Here is a 26,961-nt window from a genome sequence, read left to right as displayed (position 1 = left end):
GTACAAAACCAATTGGAAACAAATAGTAATTTACCCACGCTCTACCCAGATAGGAGAGCGCATGGATGCCGCACAGAGCAAGATGCTCTCGCTCCACCCAGATAGGGGAGTCGATGAATTAGGTGCGAGGTACGAATATTTAGTTGAACGCAAGCGCGGCTGTCAATCTTACATGCCAAATCGAGACTCACTTATTAATTATATAACAAAGGCGACCGGATAGGTAAAGTGCAATCAAAAACAAGCATACAATAAGCACAAACACGTGTTCAAGGTCAAAAACGATCTTTATTAAGCCCTAATTTGTCCTGGCCAGCATGGCGGGTGCGGCCGCAACGGGCAGGATGCTCTGGAGCTGGTTGTGGGGTGCGGGCCAGGATGGTAGGACCGTGCCTTTGTTCCTCTCCTTCGGGGGAGGAACTCTTTACCTAATCCTAACCCTAACCCTAACCCACGCTCTACCCAGATAGGAGAGCGCATGGATGCCGCACAGAGCAAGATGCTCTCGCTCCACCCAGATAGGGGAGTCGATGAATTAGGTGCGAGGTACGAATATTTAGTTGAACGCAAGCGCAGCTGTCAATCTTACATGCCAAATCGAGACTCACTTATTAATTATATAACAAAGGCGACCGGATAGATAAAGTGCAATCAAAAACAAGCATACAATAAGCACAAACACGTGTTCAAGGTCAAAAAGGATCTTTATTAAGCCCTAATTAGTCCTGGCCAGCATGGCGGGTGCGGCCGCAACGGGCAGGATGCTCTGGAGCTTGTTGTGGGGTGCGGGCCAGGATGGTAGGACCGTGCCTTTGTTCCTCTCCTTCGGGGGAGGAACTCTTTACCTAACCCTAACCCCTAACCCTAACCCTAACCCAAACCCTAACCCAAACCCAAACCCTAACCCTAACCCTACCCCTAACCCCTACCCCTACCCCTAACCCTAACCCTAGCCCTAACGCTAACCCTAACCCTATACTTACCTCAAATAAAATCACAATACTCACCCAAAACAAAAAAATGTGCATACCTATCAAATTTGAATGTAAACAATTGCGAATAAGCATTATTTGGGACAAAAAAAGCATCCATCCATCCATCTTCTTCCGCTTATCCGGGGTCGGGTCGCGGGGGCAACAGCTTCAGGAGGGACTCCCAGACTTCCCTCTCCCCAGCCACTTCATCCAGCTCATCCCGGGGGATCACAAGGCGTTCCCAGGCCAGCTGAGAGACATAGTCTCTCCAGCGCGTCCTGGGTCGTCCCCGGGGTCTCCTACCGGTGGGACATGCCCGGAACACCTCCCCAGGGAGGCGTCCAGGAGGCATCCTGATAAGATGCCCGAGCCACCTCATCTGGCTCCTCTCAACGTGGAGGAGTAGCGACTCTACTCCGAGTCTCTCCCGGATGACCGAGCTTCTCACCCTATCTCTAAGGGAGAGCCCGGACATCCTGCGGAGAAAACTCATTTCGGCCGCTTGTATCCGAGATCTCGTTCTTTCGGTCACGACCCATAGCTCGTGACCATAGGTGAGGGTAGGAGCGTAAATCGACCGGTAAATTGAGAGCTTTGCCTTTTGGCTCAGCTCTCTCTTCACCACAACGGACCGGTACAGGGTCCGCATTACTGCCGACGCTGCACCGATCCGCCTGTCGATCTCACGCTCCATCCTCCCCTCACTCGTGAACAAGACTCCAAGATACTTGAACTCCTCCACTTGGGGCAGGATCTCATCCCCGATCCGGAGAGGGCATTCCACCCTTTTCCGATCGAGGACCATGGACTCGGATTTGGAGGTGCTGACCCTCATCCCGACCGCTTCGCACTCGGCTGCGAACCGTTCCAGCGAGAGCTGGAGATCACGGCCTGAAGAAGCCAACAGCACCACGTCATCTGCAAAAAGCAGAGACGCGATGCTGAGGTCCCCAAACCGGACCCCCTCAACGCCTCGGCTGCGCCTAGAAATTCTGTCCATAAAAATTCTGAACAGAATCGGTGACAAAGGGCAGCCTTGGCGGAGTCCAACCCTCACTGGGAACGAATCCGACTTACTGCCGGAAATGCGGACCAGACTCTGGCATCGGTGATACAGGGACCGAACCGCCCTTATCAGTTGGCTCGGCACCCCGTACTCCCGAAGCACCCTCCACAGAACCTCCCGAGGGACACGGTCGAACGCCTTCTCCAAGTCCACAAAACACATGTGGACTGGTTGGGCAAACTCCCATGCACCCTCGAGGATCCTGCCGAGGGTGTAGAGCTGGTCCACTGTTCCACGGCCAGGACGAAAGCCACACTGCTCCTCCTGAATCCGAGGTTCGACCTCCCGATGGACCCTCCTCTCCAGCACCCCTGAATAGACCTTACCAGGGAGGCTGAGGAGTGTGATTCCCCTGTAATTGGAACACACCCTCCGGTCCCCCTTCTTAAAGAGGGGAACCACCACCCCAGTCTGCCAGGTGAGGGGCCAGACAAAGCACGGCTCACAAGCCCCTTATGATGAGTAATATAAATGGACTTAGTTTTCCCTCGCCCGGACGCGGGTCACCGGGGCCTCCCTCTGGAGCCAGGCCTGGAGGCGGGGCTCGAAGGCGAGCGTCTGGTGGCCGGGCCTTCGCCCATGGGGCCCGGCCGGGCATAGCCCGAAATGGAAACGTGGGTCCCCCTTCCCATGGGCTCACCACCTGTGGGAGGGGTCGAAGGGGTCGGGTGCAATGTGAGCTGGGCGGTAGCCAAAGGCGGGGACCTTGGCGGTCTGATCCCCGGCTGCAGAAGCTGGCTCTTGGGACATGGAATGTCACCTCTCTGGCTGGAAAGGAGCCCGAGCTGGTGTGCGAGGCAGAAAGATTCCGACTAGATATAGTCGGACTAGCCTCCACACACAGTTTGGGTTCCGGTACAAGCCCTCTCGAGAGGGGCTGGACTCTCTTCCACTCTGGAGTTGCCCACGGTGAGAGGCGTCGAGCAGGTGTGGGTATACTTATTGCCCCCCGGCTGGGCGCCTGCACATTGGGGTTCACCCCGGTGAACGAGAGGGTAGCCTCCCTCCGCCTTCGGGTGGGGGGACGGGTCCTGACTGTTGTTTGTGTCTATGCACCAAACAGCAGCTCAGAGTACCCACCCTTCTTGGGGTCCCTGGAGGAAGTGCTGGAGAGCGCTCCTTCTGGGGACTCTATCGTTCTACTGGGTGACTTCAATGCTCACGTGGGCAATGACAGTGAGACCTGGAAGGGCGTGATTGGGAGGAACGGCCCCCCTGATCTGAACCCGAGCGGTGTTCTATTGTTGGACTTCTGTGCTCGACACGGATTTTCAATAATGAACACCATGTTCAAACATAAGGGTGTCCATGTGTGCACTTGGCACCAGGACACCCTAGGCCGGAGTTCGATGATCGACTTTGTAGTCGTGTCATCGGATTTGCGGCCGCATGTTTTGGACACTCGGGTGAAGAGAGGGGCGGAGCTGTCAACTGATCACCACCTGGTGGTGGGTTGGCTCCGATGGTGGGGGAAGATGCCGGTCCGACCTGGCAGACCCAAACGCTCTGTGAGGGTCTGCTGGGAACGTCTGGCAGAATCTCCTGTCAGGAAGAGCTTCAACTCCCACCTCCGGCAGAGCTTTTCCCACGTCCCGGGGGAGGCGGGGGACATTGAGTCTGAGTGGACCATGTTCCGCGCCTCCATTGTTGAGGCGGCCGACCGGAGCTGTGGCCGTAAGGTCGTTGGTGCCTGTCGTGGCGGCAACCTCCGAACCCGCTGGTGGACACCGGCGGTAAGGGATGCCGTCAAGCATGGACTCCTTGCGGGACTCCGGAGGCAGCTGACGGGTACCGGATGGCCAAGCGGAACGCGGCTTCGGCGGTTGCTGAGGCAAAAACCCGGGCGTGGGAGGAGTTCGGTGAGGCCATGGAGAATGACTTTCGGACGGCTTCGAGGAAATTCTGGTCCACCATCCGGCGTCTCAGGAGGGGGAAGCAGTGCAACGTCAACACTGTTTACAGTGGGGATGGCGTGCTGCTGACCTCGACTCGGGACGTCGTGAGTCGGTGGGGAGAATACTTCGAAGACCTCCTCAATTCCACCTACACGCCTTCCATTGAGGAAGCAGGGCCTAGAGACTCTGAGGCGGATTCTCCAATCTCTGGGGTCGAAGTCACTGAGGTAGTTAAAAAACTCCTCGGTGGCAAGGCCCCGGGGGTGGATGAGATCCGCCCAGAGTTCTTAAAGGCTCTGGATGTTGTGGGGCTGTCATGGCTGACACGCCTCTACAACGTTGCGTGGACATCGGGGACAGTGCCTCTGGACAAAAAAAGCAGTTAAAAGTAAATACTTACCCAAAACAAAAATATACTTACCTAATCCGGAGATCACAAATCCACGCCCAATCGGATCCTGCAAGAAAACAAGTTACTATGCTAAAGAAACAAGCGCAAATCGCTGGCTCCGCCCACTTGGAGGAGTGTATATAAGCACCGTTCGGAGCAGGAGCTCTCAGTCTCGATGCGGCCGTGGAGGAGGAAGCAGCTCCCCATGTGATGAAACTAAACTAAATTTAGATGCAATTCCTGTGTGCCAGACCTGAAGAAGGCACAAAAGATGCCGAAACGTTGTCGATGGCCACACAGATGAACAAAATTTAGCGCAAAATGACGCCGGTACAAAACCAATTGGAAACAAATAGTAATTTACCGGCGGCTCGGTGGCGCACTGGGTAGCACGTCCGCCTCACAGTTAGGAGGGTGCGGGTTCGATTCCACCTCCGGCCCTCCCTGTGCGGAGTTTGCATGTTCTCCCCGAGCCCGCGTGGGTTTTCTCCGGGCACTCCGGTTTCCTCCCACATCCCAAAAACATGCTTGGTAGGCCGATTGATCACTCCAAATTGTCCCTAGGTGTGAGTGCGAGTGCGAATGGTCGTTTGTTTCTGTGTGCCCTGCGATTGGCTAGCAACCGGTTCAGGGTGTCCCCCGCCTACTGCCCGATGACGGCTGGGATAGGCTCCAGCACGCCCGCGACCCCCGTGGGGACTAAGCGGTTCAGAAAATGGATGGATGGATGGATAGTAATTTACCCACGCTCTACCCAGATAGGAGAGCGCATGGATGCCGCACAGAGCAAGATGCTCTCGCTCCACCCAGATAGGGGAGTCGATGAATTAGGTGCGAGGTACGAATATTTAGTTGAACGCAAGCGCAGCTGTCAATCTTACATGCCAAATCGAGACTCACTTATTAATTATATAACAAAGGCGACCGGATAGGTAAAGTGCAATCAAAAACAAGCATACAATAAGCACAAACACGTGTTCAAGGTCAAAAACGATCTTTATTAAGCCCTAATTAGTCCTGGCCAGCATGGCGGGTGCGGCCGCAACGGGCAGGATGCTCTGGAGCTGGTTGTGGGGTGCGGGCCAGGATGGTAGGACCGTGCCTTTGTTCCTCTCCTTCGGGGGAGGAACTCTTTACCTAATCCTAACCCTAACCCTAACCCTAAACCCTAACCCTAAACCCTAAACCCTAACCCCTAACCCTAACCCCCTAACCCTAACCCTAACCCTAACCCCTAACCCTAACCCTAACTCTCCTCAGGGTCTTACACATCGGCGGAGTCAAGGCAGAGTACCTCCTCTTCCTGATGGGGGACAGTTTTAACTGCTGGAGTGCCGTTTAGTGCCTCGAACCTCCCAAAGAAGTTATTTAGACCATTTAGAAAGTCAGCATCAACTTCACCCACCGGGGGGGGGGGTGATTTGTAGTCTGTAATCGCCCGTATGCCTTGCCACATACTCCTGTTGTTGTTGGCATCGTGGAAACGATCCTGAATTTTTCGACTGCGGTCTCGCTTCGCTACCCTGATGGCACGGTTCAAGTTGGCTCTCGCTGTCCTCAGTGTCTCCTTGTCGCCAGACTTGAAGGCAGAGTTCCGCGCTCGTAGCGTTTGACGTACCTCCTCAGTCATCCAGGGTCGTTGGTTGCCCCGGGTGATGATATTCTTAGTGGTGCTGACGTCCTCGGTGCATTTGTTGATGTAGGCTGACACAGTCATGGCGCTCGTAGCGTTTGACGTACCTCCTCAGTCATCCAGGGTCGTTGGTTGCCCCGGGTGATGATATTCTTAGTGGTGCTGATGTCCTCGCTGCATTTGTTGATGTAGGCTGACACAGTCATGGCACACGCATGTCAAATCTACATCGGGAAAACTGGGAGGGAGGGAGGCAGGCAGGCAGGGAGGCAGGCAGGGAGGCAGGCAGGCAGGCAGGCAGGCAGGCAGGCAGGCAGGCAGGCAGGCAGGCAGGCAGGCAGGCAGGCAGGCAGGCAGGCAGGCAGGCAGGCAGGCAGGCAGGCAGGCAGGCAGGCAGGCAGGGAGGCAGGCAGTGTCTGTCTGTTGAGGTTTTCACCTTGTTCTTCTCCTGCTGAAGTTCTAACTGGACGTCCATCAGTTTGGCTCTCAGCTCGTCATTGGCGGCCTGAAGGGCGCCCGTTCACTCCGCCTTGGCCCGCCCTGCCGGAGCTTGTTTGGACATCTCTTACTCGAGTCTCGCCCGGTCGTCAGTCAGAGATCACAACATTTGTACCTGGAGAGCACAAACGCAGTGCTGTTTTCCACTGGCTTCGGACTCAACTTCAATCGGTACCGTAACTTACAACATCATAAACATAGATCTAGCTTGACTTATTCATTGAATAAATGCATTTAGTTCTTCAAAACTGCATCACGCAACATAGCGTGACCGAGACGGCCGTTATCCACCTGCGTGAAGTTATTTGGTGCAATGAATGAGATGTTTAAGACACCATCGTTCTGTCTCTATGTAGATGAAGGGAAATAATCGATTGCTGAAGGTCCAAAGGTGTTGTGATAAACAAATAAACATTTTAGTGATTAGTGACATATTTGTGATAAACATATTAGGCAGGATAATCACATATGTTAAATTGACTGCCCACACTGTATTTATTTATGGTTATTTGTTAAATCGAGTACTGTTAGACATGAAATAGGAAGTGTTTCACATAAATGGACGACGAAAGGGGTACTCACCATTGTAGCTCCTGCTGGTCAATGATACGAGCCTCTTCTTGCAGTGGAAAACATACAGCCAACAAACACCGTGGAACCTAAAGGAATGAAATTAAACATTAACATTTAGCCTCAACCAACATTCACAAACGTAAATCTTTTTAAACACAATGAGTTGTACTTACCGTGTACGCTCTAGACGGTCCACTTGCAAGCAGAAAATAAAGATATTTCTGTTGATAATCGTCGTGTTTGTATCCGTTGACTCGCTCAAGGCCATTGCGCCCACAGATTTGAATTTTGGCGAGAGTTCAGCCTATTGACGTCATTTCCGCGGTGTAATACCCGCATATCTGAAACGGCAAAGTTAAGAGTAGAGTTAAAGTTTTTAATCAACGCAATAATTTACAACCGTTGACCAATCGAAATAATCGTCGAAATTTGGCGTCTGTGGCTGGAAGCAGACGCCGAGTTCGACGTTCCTCCCAAACGCCACACTCCCTCGCTTTTCAGGGCTACACAAAAAAAAACATATTTTTCAAAACAACGAGTTGTAATTACCTTGTACGCTCTAGACGGTCAAGTTGCAAGCTGAAAACAAAAATATTTGTCTTGTTAGTCGTCGTGTTACTAGATCAGAACAGATCAGAAAACCTTTATTGTCATTCTACATAGTACAATGAAATGCATGAGGTAGACACAAGTAACATAGTCAAGTAGATGAATAATCAGAAACAGTAGTGCGGACAAAGTGCAGTAATAGTGCAGGAGGAAAGTGTCATCAGTGTCGGCTGGAGTTGAGGGCGGCTATGGCTTGGGGAAAGAAACTGTTTCTGAGTCTGTTTGTCCTGGTCTTCATTTGCCTGTAGCGTCTTCCAGAGGGCAACAGGTCAAACAGGGCGGAGCCAGGGTGGGAGCTGTCCGCTGAGATGGCCTTAGCCCTGCTGAGGCAGCGGGTAGTGTAGATGTCCGTAAGGGAGGGGAGAGGGCGGCCGATGATCCTCTGGGCTGCCTTCACCACTCTCTGCAGCTTCTCCCTGTCAGCGGCGGTGGAGCTGCCGAACCATACTACGATGCAGTAGGTCAGTAGACTCTCGATGGAAGATCGGTAGAAGGTCAGCAACAGGTCGGTGTTGAGGTTGTACCTCCTGAGGACTCTCAGGAAGTGTAACCGCTGCTGAGCCTTCTTGACGATGGTGGTGATGTTCTCTGACCAGGAGATCCGGTCAGAGATGTGGACGCCCAGGTACTTGGTGCTGTGGACCCTCTCCACCTGCTCGCCGTTGATGAAGAGGGGAGTTGGCTCAGGGCTGTGTCTTCTAAAGTCTATGATGAGCTCGTTGGTCTTCTTGGTGTTCAGAGCGAGATTGTTCTCAGAGCACCAGTCAACCAGCTCCAGGACCTCCTCTCTGTAGGCTACCTCATCGCCATTGGAGATGAGACCGACCACAGTGGTATCGTCGGCGAACTTGACAATCCGGTTGTGGTTGTGAGCCGGTCTGCAATCATGAGTGTAGAGGCAGAAGAGGAGGGGGCTCAACACACAGCCCTGTGGGGAGCCGATGCTCAGCGTACGGGTGGAGGAGAGGCGGGAGCCAACTCTCACAGCCTGGAGTCGGTTGGTCAGAAAGTCATTAATCCAGGCACATGTGAGAGAGGGGAGTCCGAGAGTGTCCAGCTTTGTGGTGAGTCTGTCCGGGAGGATGGTGTTGAATGCCGAACTGTAATCCACAAAGAGCATCCGGACATAGCTCTGCTGCTGCTCCAGGTGGTTCACCGCACAATGGAGGGCTACGGCGATGGCGTCTTCTGTGGATCTGTTGGTCCGGTATGCAAACTGGTGGGGGTCGAGGTGTGGGGGAAGATAATCCTTGATGTGCTGAAGAACCAGCCTCTCAAAGCACTTCATGATCACCGGAGTGAGGGCCACTGGTCGGTAATCATTCAGGCTAGAGATGGCCGACTTCTTCGGCACTGGGATGATGGTTGAGGTTTTCAGGCAGGGCGGGACGGTTGCTAGGGCCAGGGAGCGGTTGAAGATCGTGGTGAAGGTGGGGGCGAGCTCCTCAGCGCATGCCCTCAGCACCTTGCCGGGGACCCCATCCGGGCCTGTGGCCTTTCTGGGATTCACTGTAAGGAGCACCTTTCTGACCTTGTGCTCCTGAACAGTGAGTGGAGTGATGTCAGAGCTGGGTGGGGGAGGGGGCAGGGCAGGGACAGGGGAGTGCTGCTGGGATGTTCCAAACCGAGCAAAGAAGCTGTTTAGCTCCTCTGCCAGCTGTGCGCCTTGGTCTTCGACTTGAGCGGCACTGCCCCTGAAGTTGGTGATCTCCTGGATGCCCTGCCACACCTTGCGGCCATTGTTGCTGGACAGGTGGGACTCGATGCGTTTTCTGTGGTCCGCTTTCGCCCGTTTGACTCCTCTCCTCAGCTCAGCTCTGGCAGCGCTGTACAGAGCTCTGTCTCCTGACCTGAAGGCGGTGTCGCGGGCTCTGAGGAGAGAGCGGACCTGGCTGCACATCCAGGGTTTCTGGTTAGGGAAGACCCGGATGGTTTTGGTCACAGTCACATTGCTGGCGCAGAACTGGATGTAGCCCAGAACTGTGTCTGTGTGTGTCCCCAGCTCCTGGTGGTCGAACAGGTCCCAGTCTGTCCGTTGAAAACAGTCTTTGAGTTTGTGGAGTGCATCCTCAGGCCAGGAGGTGATGGTCCTTAAGGTGGGTCTGAGTTTGCGTCTGAGGGGGGTGTAGGCAGGGAAGAGCAGGAGGGACAGATGGTCTGATTGCCCGAGGTGGGGGAGGGGGATAGCTCTGTATGCATGTTTGATGTTGGTGTAGACATGGTCCAGGGTGTTCTCACCCCGTGAAGCACACTTTACGTGCTGGTGGAAATTCGGCAGAACAGTCTTTAAGTTGGCCTTGTTAAAATCCCCCGCTACAATGTGGAAGCCATCAGGGTGAGCCCGTTGTTGTTCACTCACAGCTCTCAGCAGGAGAGAGAGTGCCGTGCTTACGTCAGCGTCGGGTGGAATGTAAACAGCAATGACGATAACAACAGCTAGCTCCCTCGGGAGGAAAAAAGGCCGGCACCTGACTGCCATGTACTCGAGGTCCGGACAGCAGTGGCTGCCTACGATGGTCGCATTGTTGCACCAGTTTTCGTGCACATACATACAAAGCCCCCCACCTCTGCGTTTACCGGAGTCCAATGTTCTGTCCGCGCGTAGCAGGGAGTGGCTTGCTAGCTGCATGCTAGCATCGGGGATATCCGGGCGCAGCCAGGTTTCGGTTATAATAATCACACAACAGTCCCGGACGTAGTGGTTTCCCGTGAGCTGTAGATCCAGGTCATCCATTTTATGCAGCAGGGATCTGGCGTTGGAGAGAAACAGGCTCGGGAGAGGCGGCTTGTGCGGTTGTTTACGTAGCCTTAGCATTAGGCCAGACCGACGGCCTCGCTTTTGCTTCCTCTCTCTTCTTCGCCTGCGTCGCCTCCCAGACCCGACAACAATCCACGGAGACCCCGGCGGTCTCGCAATCTCGTCTGGGATGTTGTGCTTGCGGTGAAAGTCACTTGAAATAGGTATCCGTGCTTGGTGTCCAATGTCCGTGAGCGAGTGGAAAGTGTACTTGGGATTCCCAGTACAGAGTGTGCCAAAGAGTGAAAATAAAAAAATATAGGCAAGGAAAAAAGAGCACTGGCGTGGAGAGCCGTAAGCCGCTGCGTCCGTGCGCACCGCCATCTTGGATTTGAGGATATACTAACCGCTGTGTCTTGTTTGCCAGCATTGCCGCTTTCCTACTTCCTGTTGCAAGTCACGCCCACGGATTATAATTTTGCCGTGAGTTCCGCCTATTGACATCATGTCCGCGTCACATGACTGCGACATAATATTATCTAAAACTGTTTGTGCGGTATTGTGTTGTTTTGTGCGGTATTGTGTTATTCTGTGCGGCGTCGTGTTGTTCAGTGCGGCGTCGTGTTGTTCAGTACGGCATGGTGTAGTTCAGTGCGGCATGGTGTTGTTCAGTGCGGCATGGTGTTGTTCAGTGCGGCATGGTGTTGTTCAGTGTGGCATGGTGTTGTTAAGTGCGGCATGGTGTTGTTCAGTGCGGCATGGTGTAGTTCAGTGCGGCATGGTGTTGTTCAGTGCGGCATGGTGCTGTTCAGTGCGGCATGGTGTTGTTCAGTGCGGCATGGTGTTGTTAAGTGTGGCATGGTGTTGTTCAGTGCGGCATGGTGTTGTTCAGTGCAGGATGGTGTTGTTCAGTGTGGGATGGTGTTGTTCAGTGCAGGATGGTGTTGTTCAGTGCGGCATGGTGTTGTTCAAAGCGGCATGGTGTTGTTCAGTGCGGGATGGTGTTGTTCAGTGCGGCATGGTGTTGTTCAGTGCGGCATGGTGTTGTTCAATGCGGCATGGTGTTGTTCAGTGCGGGATGGTGTCGTTTAGTGCGGCATGGTGTTTTTCAGTGCGGCATAATGTTGTTCAGTGCGGCATGGTGTTGTTCAGTGCGGGATGGTGTTGTTCAGTGCGGCATGGTGTTGTTCAGTGCAGCATGGTGTTGTTCAGTGCGGCATGGTGTTGTTCAGTGCGGCATGGTGTTGTTCAGTGCGGCATAATGTTGTTCAGTGCAGCATGGTGTTGTTCAGTGCGGCATGGTGTTGTTCAGTGCGGCATGGTGTTGTTCAGTGCGGCATGGTGTTGTTCAGTGTGGCATAATGTTGTTCAGTGCGGCATGGTGTTCAGTGCAGGATGGTGTTGTTCAGTGCGGGATGGTGTTGTTCAGTGCAGGATGGTGTTGTTCAGTGCGGCATGGTGTTGTTCAAAGCGGCATGGTGTTGTTCAGTGCGGGATGGTGTTGTTCAGTGCGGCATAATGTTGCTCAGTGCGGCATAATGTTGTTCAGTGCGGCATGGTGTTGTTCAGTGCGGCATGGTGTTGTTCATTGCCGGATGGTGTTGTTCAGTGCGGCATGGTGTTGTTCAGTGCGGCATGGTGTTGTTCAGTGCGGCATGGTGTTGTTCATTGCGGCATGGTGTTGTTCAGTGCGGCATGGTGTTATTCAGTGCGGCATGGTGTTGTTCAGTGCGGCATGGTGTTGTTCAGTGCGGCATGGTGTTGTTCAGTGGGGCATGGTGTTGTTCAGTGCGTCATAGTGTTGTTTAGTGCGGGATGGTGTTGTTCAGTGCGGCATGGTGTTTTTCAGTGCGGCATGGTGTTGTACAGTGCGGAATGGTGTTGTTCAGTGCGGCATGGTGTTGTTCAGTGTGGGATGGTGTTGTTCAGTGCGGCATGGTGTTGTTCAGTGCGGCATGGTGTTCAGTGCAGGATGGTGTTGTTCAGTGCGGGATGGTGTTGTTTAGTGCGGGATCGTGTTGTTCAGTGCGGCATGGTGTTGTTCAGTGCGGCATGGTGTTGTTCAGTGCGGCATGGTGTTGTTCATTGCGGGATGGTGTTGTTCAGTGCGGCATGGTGTTGTTCAGTGCGGTATCATGTTGTTCAGTGCGGTATCGTGTTGTTCAGTGCTGTATCGTTGTGTTGTCCGTATTGTGTTGTGTTGTTAGTAATGTGTTGTGTTTTTCGTATTTTGTTGTGTTGTTCCTATTGTGTTGTGTTGTTCATATTGTGTTGTTCATATTGTGTTGAGTTGTTTGTATTGTGTTGTGTTGTTCGTATTGTGTTGCCTTTAACACTTAGCCTCTAACACTTAGCCTCTAACACTTAGCCTCTAGCACCTAGAAGGTAAATAAATAGGAAGGAAGGACTCACCGGTGACGTCTTTGCCCACGTCCAAGCGTACTTTGTATTTTCATCCTTCTGACAGTGGAAAACATATAGCCAACAAACACCGTGGAACCTAAACGAATGAAAGAAAACTATCATTTGGCCACAACCAACATTCACAGATACAACACAATGTGACGTGCGGTGGTAGAGGTTAAAGGTTGAGTGAAGGGCCCTTGTTTTAAACAACTTTTTTGAAAAGGATTGGGAATAAGTAAGACGTATTTAATTTATTTAATGGGAAGTAGTAAGAGCTATTGAATTTAATCTATGTATTATATTCTATTGTATTGTATTCTGTTGTATTCTTTTGGATTGTATTCACACTAACCCCACTAAAACTTCAGCCCACAAAAACTCGCCTCTGGCGCCTAGCCTCTGGCACTTAGCCTCTAACACTTAGCCTTTAACATTTAGTCTTTAACACTTAGCCTAGAAGGTGAATAAATAGGGTTAAAGGTTGAGTGAAGGGCCCTCGTTTTAAACTACTTTTTTGAAAAGGAGTGGGAACAAGTAAGACGTATTTAATTTATTTAATGGGAAGTAGTAAGACTTATTAAATTTATTTAATCTACTTTTCTTCCCAGGCAAAATTTGATTTGCTGCAATTCCAAATTTCCAAAGTGAATGAAGGAATGAAATCCTTTAAATTATGATTTTGTATAAATACTAGGCATAAACACAAAATCTACGGCACAAAATGGGCAGACTTTACTTGTTTGAAAATGACTGGTTACAAGACAGACTTCTTTAATTTATTCAATGGGAAGAAGACTTATTTAGTTTAATTGATCTATTTTTGTTCCCTGGCAAAATTCGATTTGCTGCAATTCCAAATTTCCAAAGTGAATGAAGGAATGAAGTCGTTTAAATTATGATTTTGTATAAATACTAGGCATAGACACAAAATCCACGGCACAAAATGGGCAGACTTTACTTGTTTGAAGAGGACTGGTTACAAGAAAGACTTTTCTGATTTATTTAATGGGAAGAAGACTTATTTAGTTTATTTAATCTATTTTTGTTCCCTGGCAAAATTGGATTTGCTGAAATTGTATTTTGCCAAATCTTGAATTGAGACCTGATAGGAAGTATTAAACGCTTAGTTAAATCGATACAAGTTGGTAATAAGAGCGAGTAATGTTGGTTGGACCGATGAATGAAGGTTGAAAGCAATTTAAATTATGACTTTGTATAAATACTAGATATTAACAGAACATCTACTGCGCAAAATGGGCAGAGTTTACTTGTTTGAGAAGGAGTGGCTTATTCAAAACTAAGATTTATTTAATCTGTTTGTTCCCAGGCAAAATTGGATGTGATGCAATTCCAAATTTCACCACATGATGGTGCCCAATTTTGACTTCATAGGACATATTAAACACTTAGCTTGTTATTATGTTCAAGGTAATCAGATTTGTTAATTATTCTAATGGCCTTTTCAAAACTATTCTGGATTACTACTTTGGATCTATTCTACATTACTCGGCAACAACATACTCTGTAACAGATTAGGAAGTATAATCACATATGTTAACTTGAGAGTGCCCACACTCAATCTACTTATCGTGATGTGTTAAATCAATTACTGTTAGACATTATTTGTCTGATAATCTACCAAATCTTTGAATTGAAGAATTTGTGATTTAATTAATAGCTTGCTATTATGTTCAGGGTAATCAGACTTGTATATAATTCTAATGGCCTTCTTTTGAAAACTATTCTGAATTACAACTTTGGATCTTATATTACTTTGCAACAATATACTCGGTGACAGATTAGGCAGTATAATCACATATGTTAACTTCAGTGCCCACACTGTATTTATTTATGGTTATTTGTTAAATCAAGTACTGTTAGACATGAAATAGGAAGTGTTTAAGATAAATGTTATGGCTACTCACAATTGTAGCTCGCTCCTGGTCAATGATACTTGTAGCTCGCTCCTGGTCAATGATACGAGCCTCTTCTTGCAGTGGAAAACGTACAGCCAACAAACACCGTGGAACCTAAAGGAAGGAAATTAAACATTAACATTTAGCCTCAACCAACATTCACAGATGTAACGCAACGCAAACTACACAAACGTAAATATTTTTAAACCTAATGAGTTGTACTTACCGTGTACGCTCTAGACGGTCCACTTGCAAGCAGAAAATAAAGATATTTCTGTTGATAGTCGTCGTGTTTGTATCCGTTGTCTCGCTCAAGGCCATTGCGCCCACAGATTTGAATTTTGGCGACAGTTCAGCCTATTGACGTCATTTCCGCGGTGTAATACCCGCATATCTGAAACGGCAAAGTTAAGAGTAGAGTTAAATAAAGTTTTTAATCAACGCAATCATTTACAACCGTTGACCAGTCGAAATAATCGTCGAAATTCGACGTTCCCCCCAAACGCCACACTCACTCGCTTTTCAGGGCAACAAAAGTACTTCTTTTTAAAAACGATGAGTTGTACTTACCGTGTACGCTCTGGACGGTCCAGTTGCAAGCAGAAAATAAAAATATTTCTCTCGTTAGTCGTATGTTACCATCCGCTGTGTCTTTGTCAACATCGCCATTTTCCTACTTCCTGTTGCGAGCCACGCCCACGGATTTAAATTCTGGCGGAAGAGCCCGCCCATTGGCGTCGTTTTCGCGTATAGCAAATCCGATTGGTTGGGAAGGGGGCGCGGTTATGCAGCCAAGGGGTCCTGTGATCGGTGGGATGTAAAGTAGGCGTCGACGTCACGTCCGCGTCACGTGACCACGACGTGGCAGACGTCATATAGCAACCGCTGTTTTGTTTAGTAGACTTACAGTTGTTATGCATTGACATAATGGCGCACACTCCAAATGGATTTGAATAAATTAAATAATTCTTCTGCCCACTCCCTTTTAAACAAGTTAACTCTCCCCGCGGATTTGAATTCCGGCGGAAGTTTCGCCCATCGACGTCACGTCTGTCACGTGACCACAACGTGGCAGATGTCATATAGCAACCGCTGTTTTGTTTAGTAGATTTACAGTTGTTATGCATTGGCATAATGGTGTGCACTCAAAATAGATTTAAATAAATTAAATATTTCTTCTGCCCACTCCCTTTTAAACAAGTTAACTCTGCCCACGGATTCTAATTTCGGAGGAAGGTCCGTCCATTGATGTCTTGTCTGCGTCACTTGACCACGACGTAGCGACGTCATATAGTAACCGCTGTTTTGATCAGTAGACTTAGTTATTATGCGTTGACATAATGGCGCACTGGTTAGCATGTCCACCTCTTAAGCATGATGTTGCGGGTTCGACGCCTGATCAATGTTAGCCATGGAGTGAGCTGAAGTGCATGGCGCTGAAGATTTGAATCTTTGAAATGCGCTGAGGTCTGACATATCAGGCAGAATGGTTTGCCATCACGTTCAACAAAAAATAGAAACTTTCCCACTCTGATAAAAACGTCCGGTGTTCAGCTACATATTTCCGTTTTGCTGTGCATCTTTTCCCTGCCAACACGCACAACCGCCCCCCCACACACACACAAAATGTTGATATGAACATAAAAGGGCCGCATGAATCCAAGCAAAGAGCCGCATGCGGTTCAGGAATTGCGGCTTGGCCAAACCTGTACTATACAACTTTATTTGTATAAAATTTTCACAACAGCTGTCACACAAACAAAGCGGGAAAAAACGAAGACGTGCGTGTTCCGCCCACGCTGGATTTATTTGCACCTTTGAAAAGACACCGTATTGCCGCAGATGTGGCAAAGAGTACTTTTGGGCATCTGAGACGGAAGGATGTCCAAAGCATCACGTCACCTGCTCTGGTCGGCATGGTGGTGGGACGTTGAGGTCAACCGCTTTGGGGTTGGCTGAATCTTTGGTCGCAGGATGCCACATACTTGAAGACAGAAGCAGAAAAGCAGAGCTAAATGCAAAATGTACTCACCGGTGACTCCAATTTTTTTTCCCCCCTGAAGAAATTGATGGACGGGTGGCCCCGGCTGGCCGGTGGGACTCTTGTTATTCTGACCCTTTTTAGTGCGCGTTTGGGGCAACAACCGTTTTTTGTGGCGCTCTCTTCTGGTTCAAGCGTGCCCTGCATGTGAATTTGCCTTTCCTGCCTTCTGATTGGATGAGCGCCGGTGTGACGCGGTGCCTCTGTCACCGTGGCGGGGGGTATACGTCGGCATCGGAGCGTCTGCCAACGTCTGAGACCGGCTGGCAGTGTATCGGAGGTGTCGAGTGCGGTGCCGCTGGAGCTCACTCACCAGCTGGTGTTAGGGCCACAGAATGAAGGCCAAGGAGAAGAATAGAAAGAGAAACAGAAACTTCTCCTCCAATTGTTTGATTTGTCTCTTCTGAGCTTCGATGAATTCTTTCAGCTCTTTGTTCCTCTAGGACGGACAAATGGAAAGTGGCCTTCAAAAGCCAGTAAGCGGGCAAGTAAGTGCCGGGCTGGCTTTGGGCCCTTACCTGTTGCGCGCTGTGCAGCAGATCCATTCTCTCTTGGAGGATGCAAGCGTCGCGCTCCCTCAACTCGCACATCAGGGCTCGCTTCCATTGGCTCTTCTCTCTGATCCGCCGTCAGCACGTCATTCACGCCAGCGTGGCTGGCTTTTTCGCCGTCCGTGGCAGGGCAGTCCCGCTGCGGTAGCGCCTCGTACAACATGGCCTCCAGCTCCAGGATCCTCTGGGCCGCAATCCTCGTCCATCAGTGGTCCGGCGGGAGATTTGAGGGCGGCTTACCTTATGAGCCTGGTCCATGGAACGCTTCCTGAAGTCCAACTCTTCATCCAGGTAGCCCTTCTGGTTACAGAACATATCCTAGCACAGCTCAAGGTCAGAATTGTTGGGGCACATTGCCGGAGTTCCCCTTGGCTGATGTCGCGTGTCTGCCTACCTTCTCACTTTCAATGTCCAACATCTACTGTTGAAGTGCTGACTTGGTCACTTTGATGTATTCTAACCACTGAGGAAAGGCTGCTGTCACATAAGCAGAATGCGAGAGCGTGCGTGGACGTGCGCGTTACCTTCTCGGCTAGGGTGAGAAGGGTCCTGGCGTGAATCACGACCACCTGCTCCTCGTTGGTGAGATTCTGCAAGAGCCCAAAGGCACAGCGTCAACAAGCTTCTTTCAGCGCAAAGCCTTCCAAAAGTCACATTTGAGCCGCCGAGTCTCGTGGAGTGCGAACATAAGGAGTTCGACATACACTTACGGCGTTATCGCCCAGGATGTCCAGCTTCTTCATCAGATCACTGATGACGATGTCCGGGGGAAAGGCGCAAGGAGCAATGTAAGGTGTTCTGGGACCTCGGGTTAAGGTTAGGGTTGCGAGGGACGCCTTACGTACGCTCACGCCCTCGACCTCGCAGTAGATCTGCAAAGGGCTGAGGCCGTCTGGGAAACGGACTTGCAGAAACTTCAAGACGGGGGAGCGCCACTCCCTCTCCTGAAAGGCAGAGGCATGCATCCGTCCGTCCGTCCGTCTGTCACATCTCTGGCCTCAACACGCTTGTGCGAGTCTTCCCACCTCCAGCTCCAGGATGCGGAACACAAGCAGTTCGTTTTGGTCTGGGATATCCTGGATGTGCTCTTTCAGACGCGCTTCTTCCGCCTCCATCCGCCTGACCTGAAAAGACAGTCAGACCTCATCTGCGGGGCTTCCCGACGGGTGTGACGCCAAGCGACTCCGCCCAGCGCCTTTCTTTCCGTCACCTTTTCGGCCAACTGCTGATTGCTCTGACGCAGCAGCTGCTTCTCCTCCACCCACTTGACATTCTAGAAGAGACAAACGCGTGGACAGCTTTGGAATGTTGTGTCATTTTCATCCACAAATTCTTTGGTTGACTGGAAAATGGGCTCCTCCTCCTCCTTTCAGACCAGAGAACACCCGAGGCTGGGTGAGAACGGGGAGGCTGCGACCCGGCCGGGGGTTGCGGGAAGGGGCGCCACCTTGATCTCCTTCTCGGCGTCGTAGTCCCCTCCGCTGGTCTGGGCTAGCAGAGCGTAGGCTCGTTGCAGCGCTTGATATTCTTGCGTCAGCTGGCGGTAGCGAAGCTCCGCCTCCTCATGCACACACCAATGCAACACAGCACTAGTACCAGAATCAGTCAGACCGGCGACAAAGCACCCGCGACGCAAAGACGAGTCCGATTCCAGGCTGAAGAGGAATGTTTGGCGCCAATACGCTGGCAGAAATGGCGGGCTACCTCTTCGGGTTCCGTGTCGGGGGTTCTGTCGGTGTGAAAAGACAAGGACGATCCGTCCGAGTCCACCAACACGTCTTCGTCGTAGCCGTAAAATGTTTCGATGACCTGCGGGCGCGGAAGCAAACATCTCTCTGAACAAACTGAAGCGACACCTCACGATGAATCGACGAGAGGAACGATAGCGAGAAAAAGGCCATTTCATCTTGCGCAACACCAAGCAGCCGCAAACAAACAGACTCACCTTGCAGGACCTCACGCTTTGTTCCTCCTCAGAGATTCTCGACGTCGGTATCGTAGCAGCAAATCTCTCTCCTGTCGACACAAATAATCCGCCTTTGAGATTCTTTGGATGCAAAGGGAACGAACGGCTCCGGCGCAGAAACAAACGCGACTCACAATGACATTTCTGACATGAGCTCCTGTCTCCAGAGCCTGAAAAACACGTCACCGGCGATGATTGGAGGGACGCTCGTCTTTTCCAAACGTGACAACTACAGGGTGTGTCAGGGTTTTCCAGATTATCTTTATCGTATGATTATGTTGCTTTGACTTTGACTGCAACCTGTAATAAATAATATTATTTATCCCTTATTTATCCCTATCATAAGCGATAGCAACTTCCTACACAAAGTTGTAAAACACCCCTTGCTATGTTTTGACTAGAGGTCAAGGGCTTTCTCCATTCAATCCACGCTTACACCCACTGTACTGATCTCCCTGTGCGTTATGTACTTCATGTACGTTGTCACAGTTCATCAGCCAGCCAAACTCATGTATAGAACACTTGAGCCAGGATTCAGAGCGTCTTGCTCCCTTTATTTCGATTCAGTGTTAAACACAACGAGTGAAACTGCAAGTGAAACAATAAACACACTTAGTTTCTTCTTATCTTATAAACAAATAAAGTTATCCAATAAAACAATGATAATTTACAGCCGTTGATTTCGTGAGCATAAGGAGAGGAGAAAGTTTCGCTTAGATGCCGCGAGTAACGCCAACGTCTCTCCACTCATCAGATGTCAAGTCCCTTCAACAAAAACATGCGCAGCTTCCGGTGCATTTCAAAATACATTTCCGGTTTGCTTCTTTACATAGAAAACATTACGCCATGAAAACAATTCTGAGGGCAGAACACTCCCCGTCTGGCATTTAATGCCACTAACCTTTGAAACTACTTTCCTTTTTTCTCAGTCCACTTTTACCATGAGAAGGACCACTTCAGAAATGGGCCGCAGGTAAGTTTTCGAGATGCCTTGGGATGATGTCCTCACCTCAACCTTCCGGACCTTCCCATCACTGCTCTTGGGTGTGGATATGACCATAGCCATCGGCCACTCATTCCTTGGCACTTGAGTTTGCTTTAGCAGCACAATGTCCCCTGGTTGAAGGTTGCGTTGTGTCCTGTGCCACTTACGTCTCGGATGAAGAGTGCTCAGGTACTCATTTCTCCAACGGTTCCAGATACATCCAGCCCCACATAGCTGAAGGGTGGAGAGGTGTCGAGTCGCTCCGGAGGGAGGTCAGCCATTTTTTGCACTTCCACCTTCCCTCTCGGCTTACGGCATGTCACACAGTGATAGAGGATAGAGCTCACCAGCCCTTTGCCAGCGACAATCCATAGTCCAGCTGCCCTGATGGCTCCCTCTGTGAATTGTCGCCCCTGGTGCTCTACCTCTGCATGATGGTGTTCCACAAGCAGCCTGGTGACCTGGTGGGAGGTATGGACGAAGATAACTGCTCCGAGCTTGGAGAAACTTGGAGGTTGTGATCGTCCAGCAAGGAGGCGGACTTGCTCCCCACTATACTCTGGCCCTGAGCCGTGGACGTTGGATCGGGGCCGCTGCCGCTCGCCATCCTATTCTCTGCTGCCGCGTCGCTAACTTGCTGGTTTCCATTCTGGAAATGGCGGTTGTCGAAACCCCGCTTGCCGTCCGATTCCTGCAATCCCACTAAACCATTACGAGGCTCCCCCATGTTGTCTGTCGCCGGGTGCGAAACGTTCATGTTGATCTGGTCCCACTTGGTGTAGCCGTCTCCAAGGCCATTGTTGAGTCCCTTCTCAATGAAGGCCAGTCGGGCTTCCATAGACAGGTCATAGTCACCCGCCGGCTCCGTGGCTCCCCGCTGCGCCCTCAGGAGCGCTTGGAGGGACGTTTCCGAGCCGTTGCCGTTGTGGAGAAGCTCCCCGGCGTCTTTGGAGGGGTTCATGTTCTCATCCTCGTGCCTGCTCTTGGGGAGGAAGGGCATCTTGGCTTCTCTCTCAGGGGTGCACAGGGAGTTGTCCTGGCTGCTGTCGGTGGTCAGCGACACGGAGTCCGACATGCGTGACGGCGACGAGCAGTTGCTGTTGTTCTGGTTGCTGTTGGCCACCGTGTCATCGAGCAACGAGTCAGCGTCCTTGCTGTCATCTTTTTTGTCTTTACTCAGCGTCACCACTTTGGACTGGTTAATAGAGATCTCTATTAGAGGAGGCCTCATCTCGGCAATCCTCATCTCCTCCTCTTCGTCCGACAGCTCCTCAGAGTCCTCCAGCATGTCTTCGTGGTTTATGGTGGAACTCTCGGACGATTTGAGCGGGGCCTGTTGGGAGCTGAAGGACTCGGACTCTGTGTTCCTAGATATGCCTTCTGGAATGTTTGGGATGGTGAAGGTGGTGTTGCAAGCTTTGGCCTCCAAGTCTGAAGCAAGGCCATTAGAGCGGGGAGCGTCGATCACCTTGACTCCCACGTCCTGCACACCAATGTGGTTCCATATCTGGGGTCTCTACCCGACTCTTCGCTCGACTCATCCTCCTTGAGCCGGTGCGCCACCGACTGAGCCGTCTTCACCATGTTCTTCAGTTCGTCGGGATATGGCGTGGGGTAACGCTTCAGGTTGCCCTCCCTCGGAGGAGTTTCCCTCTCGTCTTTGTCCTCGTCGCATTCGAAGGCCACCTGAGCTCGATGCTTACGCTGTTCCTCCCACAAGACCGGATTGAAGCTTTCCGAGTCGGAGTTGGGGACGTGGTCTTCGGTTCGGGTCTGCTGCGGGAACATGTAGTTGGTCAATACGGTTTTGTGGGTCTCGGGGTCTTCTTCCTTCTGAAGCGGGATCAGGGGTTTGGACTGGTTTTCAGAGAGCCACATGGCTGTCATTTGGCTGAGCTTCGTGAAACTGTAGGGGAGGTTCTTCAACTTGTTGTTGCTGTCTGTTTGTTGGAAAACAGTCTGCCCGAGCTGATCCTTGACTGGCAATGCTTTCAACGTATGTGTAGTGTGGCTATGCTTGTCCTCCCCGCCGTAGCATGGTCTCTCTTTCACACTGATGCTGTTTTGGCAAGGAATAAGAAGTGACGGACGTCCATTTTGAAGCACATGAGTTTTGAAGACGCTCAGGGTTGGCTTGTGGGCGTTGTCCAGGCAGACTTCGCCTATAATGACCCAGCCTAAGTCCAGGCGCTGGGCAAAAGGTGCGTTATGAGGACCGTTGACTTGATCTCTCACTTTGTGTGCACGTATCATATCTCTCCCCAACAGGATCATCATCTCTGCATCAGGATCCAGGTTGGGAATGAGAGGAGCGAGATGCTTCAGGTGCGCATGTGTGAGGGTTACCTCTGGAGTTGGAATCTCAGATTTGTTATTCATTATTTCATTGCACTCGATGAGAGGTGGAAGGTCTAGGCGCACACCTCCGTTCACTGCTTCGACCTGAAAGCCCGCCACCTTCCTGCCGATCATCTCTGTGGTGCCGGCGCAGGTCTTCATCAGGTAAGGGGAGAGGCTGCTCTTGACTTTGAAAAGGTGGAAAAATTCAGAGCGGGCCAGTGAGCGGTTGCTCTGATCGTCAAGTATGACATACATCTTGACAGAGCGATCCGGCTGTCCCCGAGGGAAGACGCGCACCAGGCACACCTTTGAGCATGAACGTGGGAGGTTGCCCTTGCCACAAACTTTAGTGCATCGTGACGTCACTTCGAGTGGGGAATTGCCTTGTGCCACTGTGTCTATTTGTGGAAGGGCCGATTGATCGGGAGGCAGAGAGGTGTCTGGGTGCATCGCAGAGCTGTGTCTTTGGCTGTCACACTCACCACATTTCAATGATGCCTGACAATCCTTGGCAAGGTGGTTTGGGGCGCAGCATTTAAAACAGCGTTTATGTTCTTTAAGAATGTCTTTTCTTTCCTGTAATGTTTTCGCTCTGAATGATCTGCATTTTTCCAATGGGTGTGTTTTCTTGTGCAGAGGGCAATAACGAGCTGGATCATTGTTTTCCTTTCCATCTTCCGTAGAGTTTAAGGTGTTTGCATCAGTGGTACCAGACACGTCTGTTTTGCGCACAGATACAGCAGTCTTAAATTCACTTGGCTTGAATGGAGCTTTCTCACCTTTTCCGTACGGCTGGCTACTGATGGACAGGCTGAAGTTTGGGTCGTTTCGAGCCTTGGCTTGGCCATACACAAAGTCTACAAAAAACGAAAAGGGAGGGAAAGATGTCCTGTAGCGCTCCTTGTACTTTGAGCCTACACCGAGCCATTTCTCCTGCAGGCCTGAAGGTAACTTCTCCACGATAGGCTTTATCCCACGAGGCGTGTCGAGGTATGCAAGGCCAGGAAGATATCCATCGTTTTTGGCTGCTAATAGCTCCATGAGGAGATCACTGAGCAATCTTAGCTTCGTGTTGTCTCTAGCAGACAGACGGGGAAAATCGTCCACTCTTTTGAACAGGGCATTTTCAATTATTTCTGGTGCACCATAGCATTCATGCAGTCTGTCCCAGGACAGTTGTAGAGCAGCTTTGGGCTTGGTGACATAAACAGCACGGATCCTCTTTACATGTTCAGACGAGTCTTTACCGAGCCACTTCACCAAGAGGTCTAGCTCCTCACTATATGATAAACCTAAGCCTTGTGTTGCATTTAGGAATGAGGACTGCCATGCCCTAAAATTCTCTGGCATATCATCAAATTTTGTGAGGCCCGTAGTCACTAATTCTCTGCGAGCAAGAAACTTGGCAAAGTCTATCATTTGTGGAGGGCTAGCATGAGGAGGAGAATACCGACCTTGTTGCATATGTGGACTGTTAGGTGGCTTTGGGGCAGATGTGTGCCTTGCTGCATGTAAAGACTGAGTCGGGGTTCCGATGTCACTCTGAAGAGGCCTGAGGTTATCACGCAAAGGCCTGGAGTCATCCATGCGTGGTGGTGTCGTAGGTGTGGGTGATGACTGTCGTAGGAGGCTGTACTCACAAGGTCTGACTGGACCATGAAATGGGGGGCCATAATACGGAGTGTTGATTGCCTCTTGGAACTGCTCCTTTACCTCACGTTCCTCATTCACTGATGGTCTGCAGACGTTGTGTGAGGACCTCTCCTCAGCTGCCGCAGGTGGTAGACTATGCGTGGGTTCGCGGCGCCAGACTCCACTGTAGGCTACAAGGGACTGTGGGTTGAGCTGTGTTTGGCTTTGCACATAATCTTCAGTGCGTTTTTGAGCCACATGTGCTGGCAAATTACTTTTTATGCTCAGCACATCTTCATTTTCTATAGCTGCAGCTGCTTCCAATACTTCTGCTCTCACCCGTGCCACTTCTGCTTCCTTTTCAATTTCTAATTCTTCTAAATCTATGTCTAGCCTAGCTCGTTGCCTTTTAATTTCCAACTGCTTCCTTGAATAGGCTACCTTGGTTGCCGCTGCTTCAGCCGAAGCTCTGGCTCTGGCAGCTGCCTCCAGAACGGAATTGTAGGATGATGAGTGCTTGGAGTTAGCACTAGCTCTCGATCGACTGTGGACTGATGACTTGGAAGATGAAGGTCGACGTGAATTCTCTTCAAAGTCCACCGTCTCCATGTCGATAACACTGGATACATCTTCGGCGGCCATGTTTGAATCTTTCGTTGTTTCCTCAACTCACTGTGGTTCGGCTTTTCACTGTACTGATCTCCCTGTGCGTTATGTACTTCATGTACGTTGTCACAGTTCATCAGCCAGCCAAACTCATGTATAGAACACTTGAGCCAGGATTCAGAGCGTCTTGCTCCCTTTATTTCGATTCAGTGTTAAACACAACGAGTGAAACTGCAAGTGAAACAATAAACACACTTAGTTTCTTCTTATCTTATAAACAAATAAAGTTATCCAATAAAACAATGATAACTTACAGCCGTTGATTTCGTGAGCATAAGGAGAGGAGAAAGTTTCGCTTAGATGCCGCGAGTAACGCCAACGTCTCTCCACTCATCAGATGTCAAGTCCCTTCAACAAAAACATGCGCAGCTTCCGGTGCATTTCAAAATACATTTCCGGTTTGCTTCTTTACATAGAAAACATTACGCCATGAAAACAATTCTGAGGGCAGAACACCCACCACCCTGTTTCTCGTGCTCGTGCAGGAGCCGAGAGTCAGACTTCATTCGTACAACGGATGGACTCTCCACCTGCAGGTGTCCAAAAGAACCTACTTGTCTCCCGTGTGGTTCTTCCAAAATAAGTTGGAGCGAGCGCAACTCTAACAGGGTGCATTTTGCCACTAGCTGCCTACGGACAATGACGTCGCGCTCGCGGCTAATGGTTGACGGGCTGAGCAGCCGGGCGAGTCCGTCGTTTTCAGCGCACAGCGAGTGGCAAAGGCGCTGACAAAACGGGAGCTTTGAGCTGCTGAAAACGGCAAAACAAGTCTAAAGCGTGTTCAAACGCGTGCGCACAATGCTCCTGCTTGAAAGGTCGGAATTTAAGGGGCCAATTTTTTGGATGGCGGCCGCCGGCCAAGCTTTGGACGGAAAAGGTTTCCTGGCGACAGCGAGCGAGCGCGGCGCAGCCGTACGTGCACCGAGTCGCCTGCCTGAAGACCTTGGACAAGTCGTCGATGATGTGCCGCTGCTCCACAACTTGAAGGAACTCCATTTCACCGTCCTGCTGGCCGCAACCGCGGTCCAGGTCATTGAGCGAACTAGGCCTTCTCTGTGGAACAAAAATGCAGTGGACTCTGTTGGCACGCCGCCGTTGTCCACGTCGACTTACCAAGCTCGCCATCTCCTCGTTCTCCTGGGTGACAAAGCGCACTTTGTTTTCAAGGCGACACAGCACCAGCGAGAGTTCTTCATTCTTCCTGCTCAGGCGTTTGTTTTTGTACAGGAGTGGCAGAAACTGGCTTTCTGTTTCTCTCAGTCGCTTTAGCTGCAAGCATGAAGTGCGGGATGTGAAAGACGCACAACACGCGGGCCAGAACGTATCCATTCCTTTTGCATCGGTTTGAACGGAATCGTGGCATTGGCTCCCAATAAAAGACATCTACCAGGCAACCGACTCGCCGCGCCGCTCAACTAATAAGCAAGCGCAATGGGTGCCTCGCTGGATGGCGCGCATCAAACGTAGCGCAAACCTTCAAGCGTGCCGTCAATAAATTACCAGTTCATCGCGCTCTTCGGAAAGCAGGGCGTTTCGATCCTCCAGTTTCCTGATGACTGCGCTGAGCTCAGCGATTTTCAGATGAAACCGTCGCGTGTCCCGATCCTCCTGAGACTGAAAACGCCCCGCAACACACACACACAACCACTCGTTCAAAGTTCAAAACTGTTTTTGTGCTACCTTCCTCCAGCAACGAACTAAGTCATGCGTACTGCAAGTGTGTGATGAGGTGGCTTACGCTATGAAGAGGATTGCTAGTAGCGGCGTTGACCCCACTTCCAGGGTAGTTTAGGCCCGCCCTTTGGGAATCCCTCAGGGCAGCGATCTGCTGCTCGGCAGCCTGAGTCTGCAGCTGAAGGCGGTGGATGTGGCCGGCCCCAGGGCTTTATCCAAAACACTAACCGCTCTGTCTTTCAGCTTGATCTCATCCATCTGGATGTACAAACGGGGAGCGTTCAGGCAGGCGGGCAAACTCATTTGCCAGAATTGTGACAAAAACAAAGAGAGCAACCGGCCAATTTTTTTCTTGAATCGACTAGAACACCTTTGCTGTGACAAAAGCGAAGCGAGCAACCGGACATT

At 50.7% G+C, this 26,961-nt stretch overlaps 2 protein-coding genes and 1 long non-coding RNA gene across 9 annotated transcripts; all 3 read right to left on the bottom strand.

Annotated features, from left to right (window-relative positions):
• Positions 1-7,226: 7,226 nt before the first annotated feature.
• On the bottom strand, positions 7,227-12,869 carry LOC137840850 (uncharacterized). The gene is made up of 3 exons (XR_011087960.1): positions 12,789-12,869; positions 7,580-7,609; positions 7,227-7,371 (listed from the first exon to the last, which is right to left on the bottom strand). It is a non-coding gene; the product is annotated as an uncharacterized lncRNA (long non-coding RNA).
• A 3,580-nt stretch (positions 12,870-16,449) lies between these two features.
• Positions 16,450-18,623, bottom strand: LOC137840874 (janus kinase and microtubule-interacting protein 3-like). 2 transcript variants are annotated; one of them, XM_068652822.1, is made up of 6 exons: positions 18,501-18,623; positions 18,316-18,414; positions 18,001-18,234; positions 17,685-17,880; positions 17,258-17,608; positions 16,450-17,178 (listed from the first exon to the last, which is right to left on the bottom strand). In XM_068652822.1, exons 2-4 carry the CDS (start codon positions 18,403-18,405, stop codon positions 17,695-17,697), a joined length of 510 nt encoding a protein of 169 aa, XP_068508923.1. In that variant the 5' UTR covers positions 18,406-18,414; positions 18,501-18,623; the 3' UTR covers positions 16,450-17,178; positions 17,258-17,608; positions 17,685-17,694. The 2 variants fall into 2 exon arrangements, with proteins under 2 accessions (XP_068508923.1, XP_068508924.1); XM_068652823.1 differs by lacking the exons at positions 18,001-18,234; positions 18,316-18,414; positions 18,501-18,623 and having other exon boundaries at positions 17,258-17,474; positions 17,531-17,608; positions 17,685-17,732.
• Positions 18,624-18,680: 57 nt separating this feature from the next.
• On the bottom strand, positions 18,681-25,901 carry LOC125979890 (erbin-like). Of its 6 annotated transcripts, none has more exons than XR_011087989.1 (4): positions 25,822-25,901; positions 19,236-19,306; positions 18,995-19,099; positions 18,681-18,851 (listed from the first exon to the last, which is right to left on the bottom strand). XR_011087989.1 is itself a non-coding variant. In XM_068652813.1 (4 exons), exon 1 carries the CDS (start codon positions 21,527-21,529, stop codon positions 20,663-20,665), a length of 867 nt encoding a protein of 288 aa, XP_068508914.1. In that variant the 3' UTR covers positions 18,681-18,879; positions 18,995-19,099; positions 19,236-19,306; positions 19,928-20,662. The 6 variants fall into 6 exon arrangements, 4 of the variants coding, with proteins under 4 accessions (XP_068508914.1, XP_049594698.1, XP_068508913.1 ...); XR_011087988.1 differs by lacking the exon at positions 25,822-25,901 and adding an exon at positions 19,391-19,541; XM_068652813.1 differs by lacking the exon at positions 25,822-25,901 and adding an exon at positions 19,928-21,529 and having other exon boundaries at positions 18,681-18,879.
• Between the last annotated feature and the right edge of the window lie 1,060 nt (positions 25,902-26,961).

The sequence above is a fragment of the Syngnathus scovelli genome, chromosome 13, assembly GCF_024217435.2.
Source record: "Syngnathus scovelli strain Florida chromosome 13, RoL_Ssco_1.2, whole genome shotgun sequence".
NCBI lineage: Eukaryota > Metazoa > Chordata > Actinopteri > Syngnathiformes > Syngnathidae > Syngnathus > Syngnathus scovelli.
This window is presented reverse-complemented; position numbering and strand designations above follow the sequence as displayed.

Coding starts and splice junctions, on each gene's coding strand:
- LOC137840874 (XM_068652822.1), bottom strand. CDS start 18,405: ATGGAGGCGGAAGAAGCGCGTCTGAAAGAGCACATCCAGGATATCCCA. Junction 18,235..18,315: donor TCCGCATCCTGGAGCTGGAG/GTGGGAAGACTC, acceptor TCTGCCTTTCAG/GAGAGGGAGTGGCGCTCCCC. Junction 17,881..18,000: donor ACATCCTGGGCGATAACGCC/GTAAGTGTATGT, acceptor GGGCTCTTGCAG/AATCTCACCAACGAGGAGCA.
- LOC125979890 (XM_068652813.1), bottom strand. CDS start 21,529: ATGCTGGAGGACTCTGAGGAGCTGTCGGACGAAGAGGAGGAGATGAGG.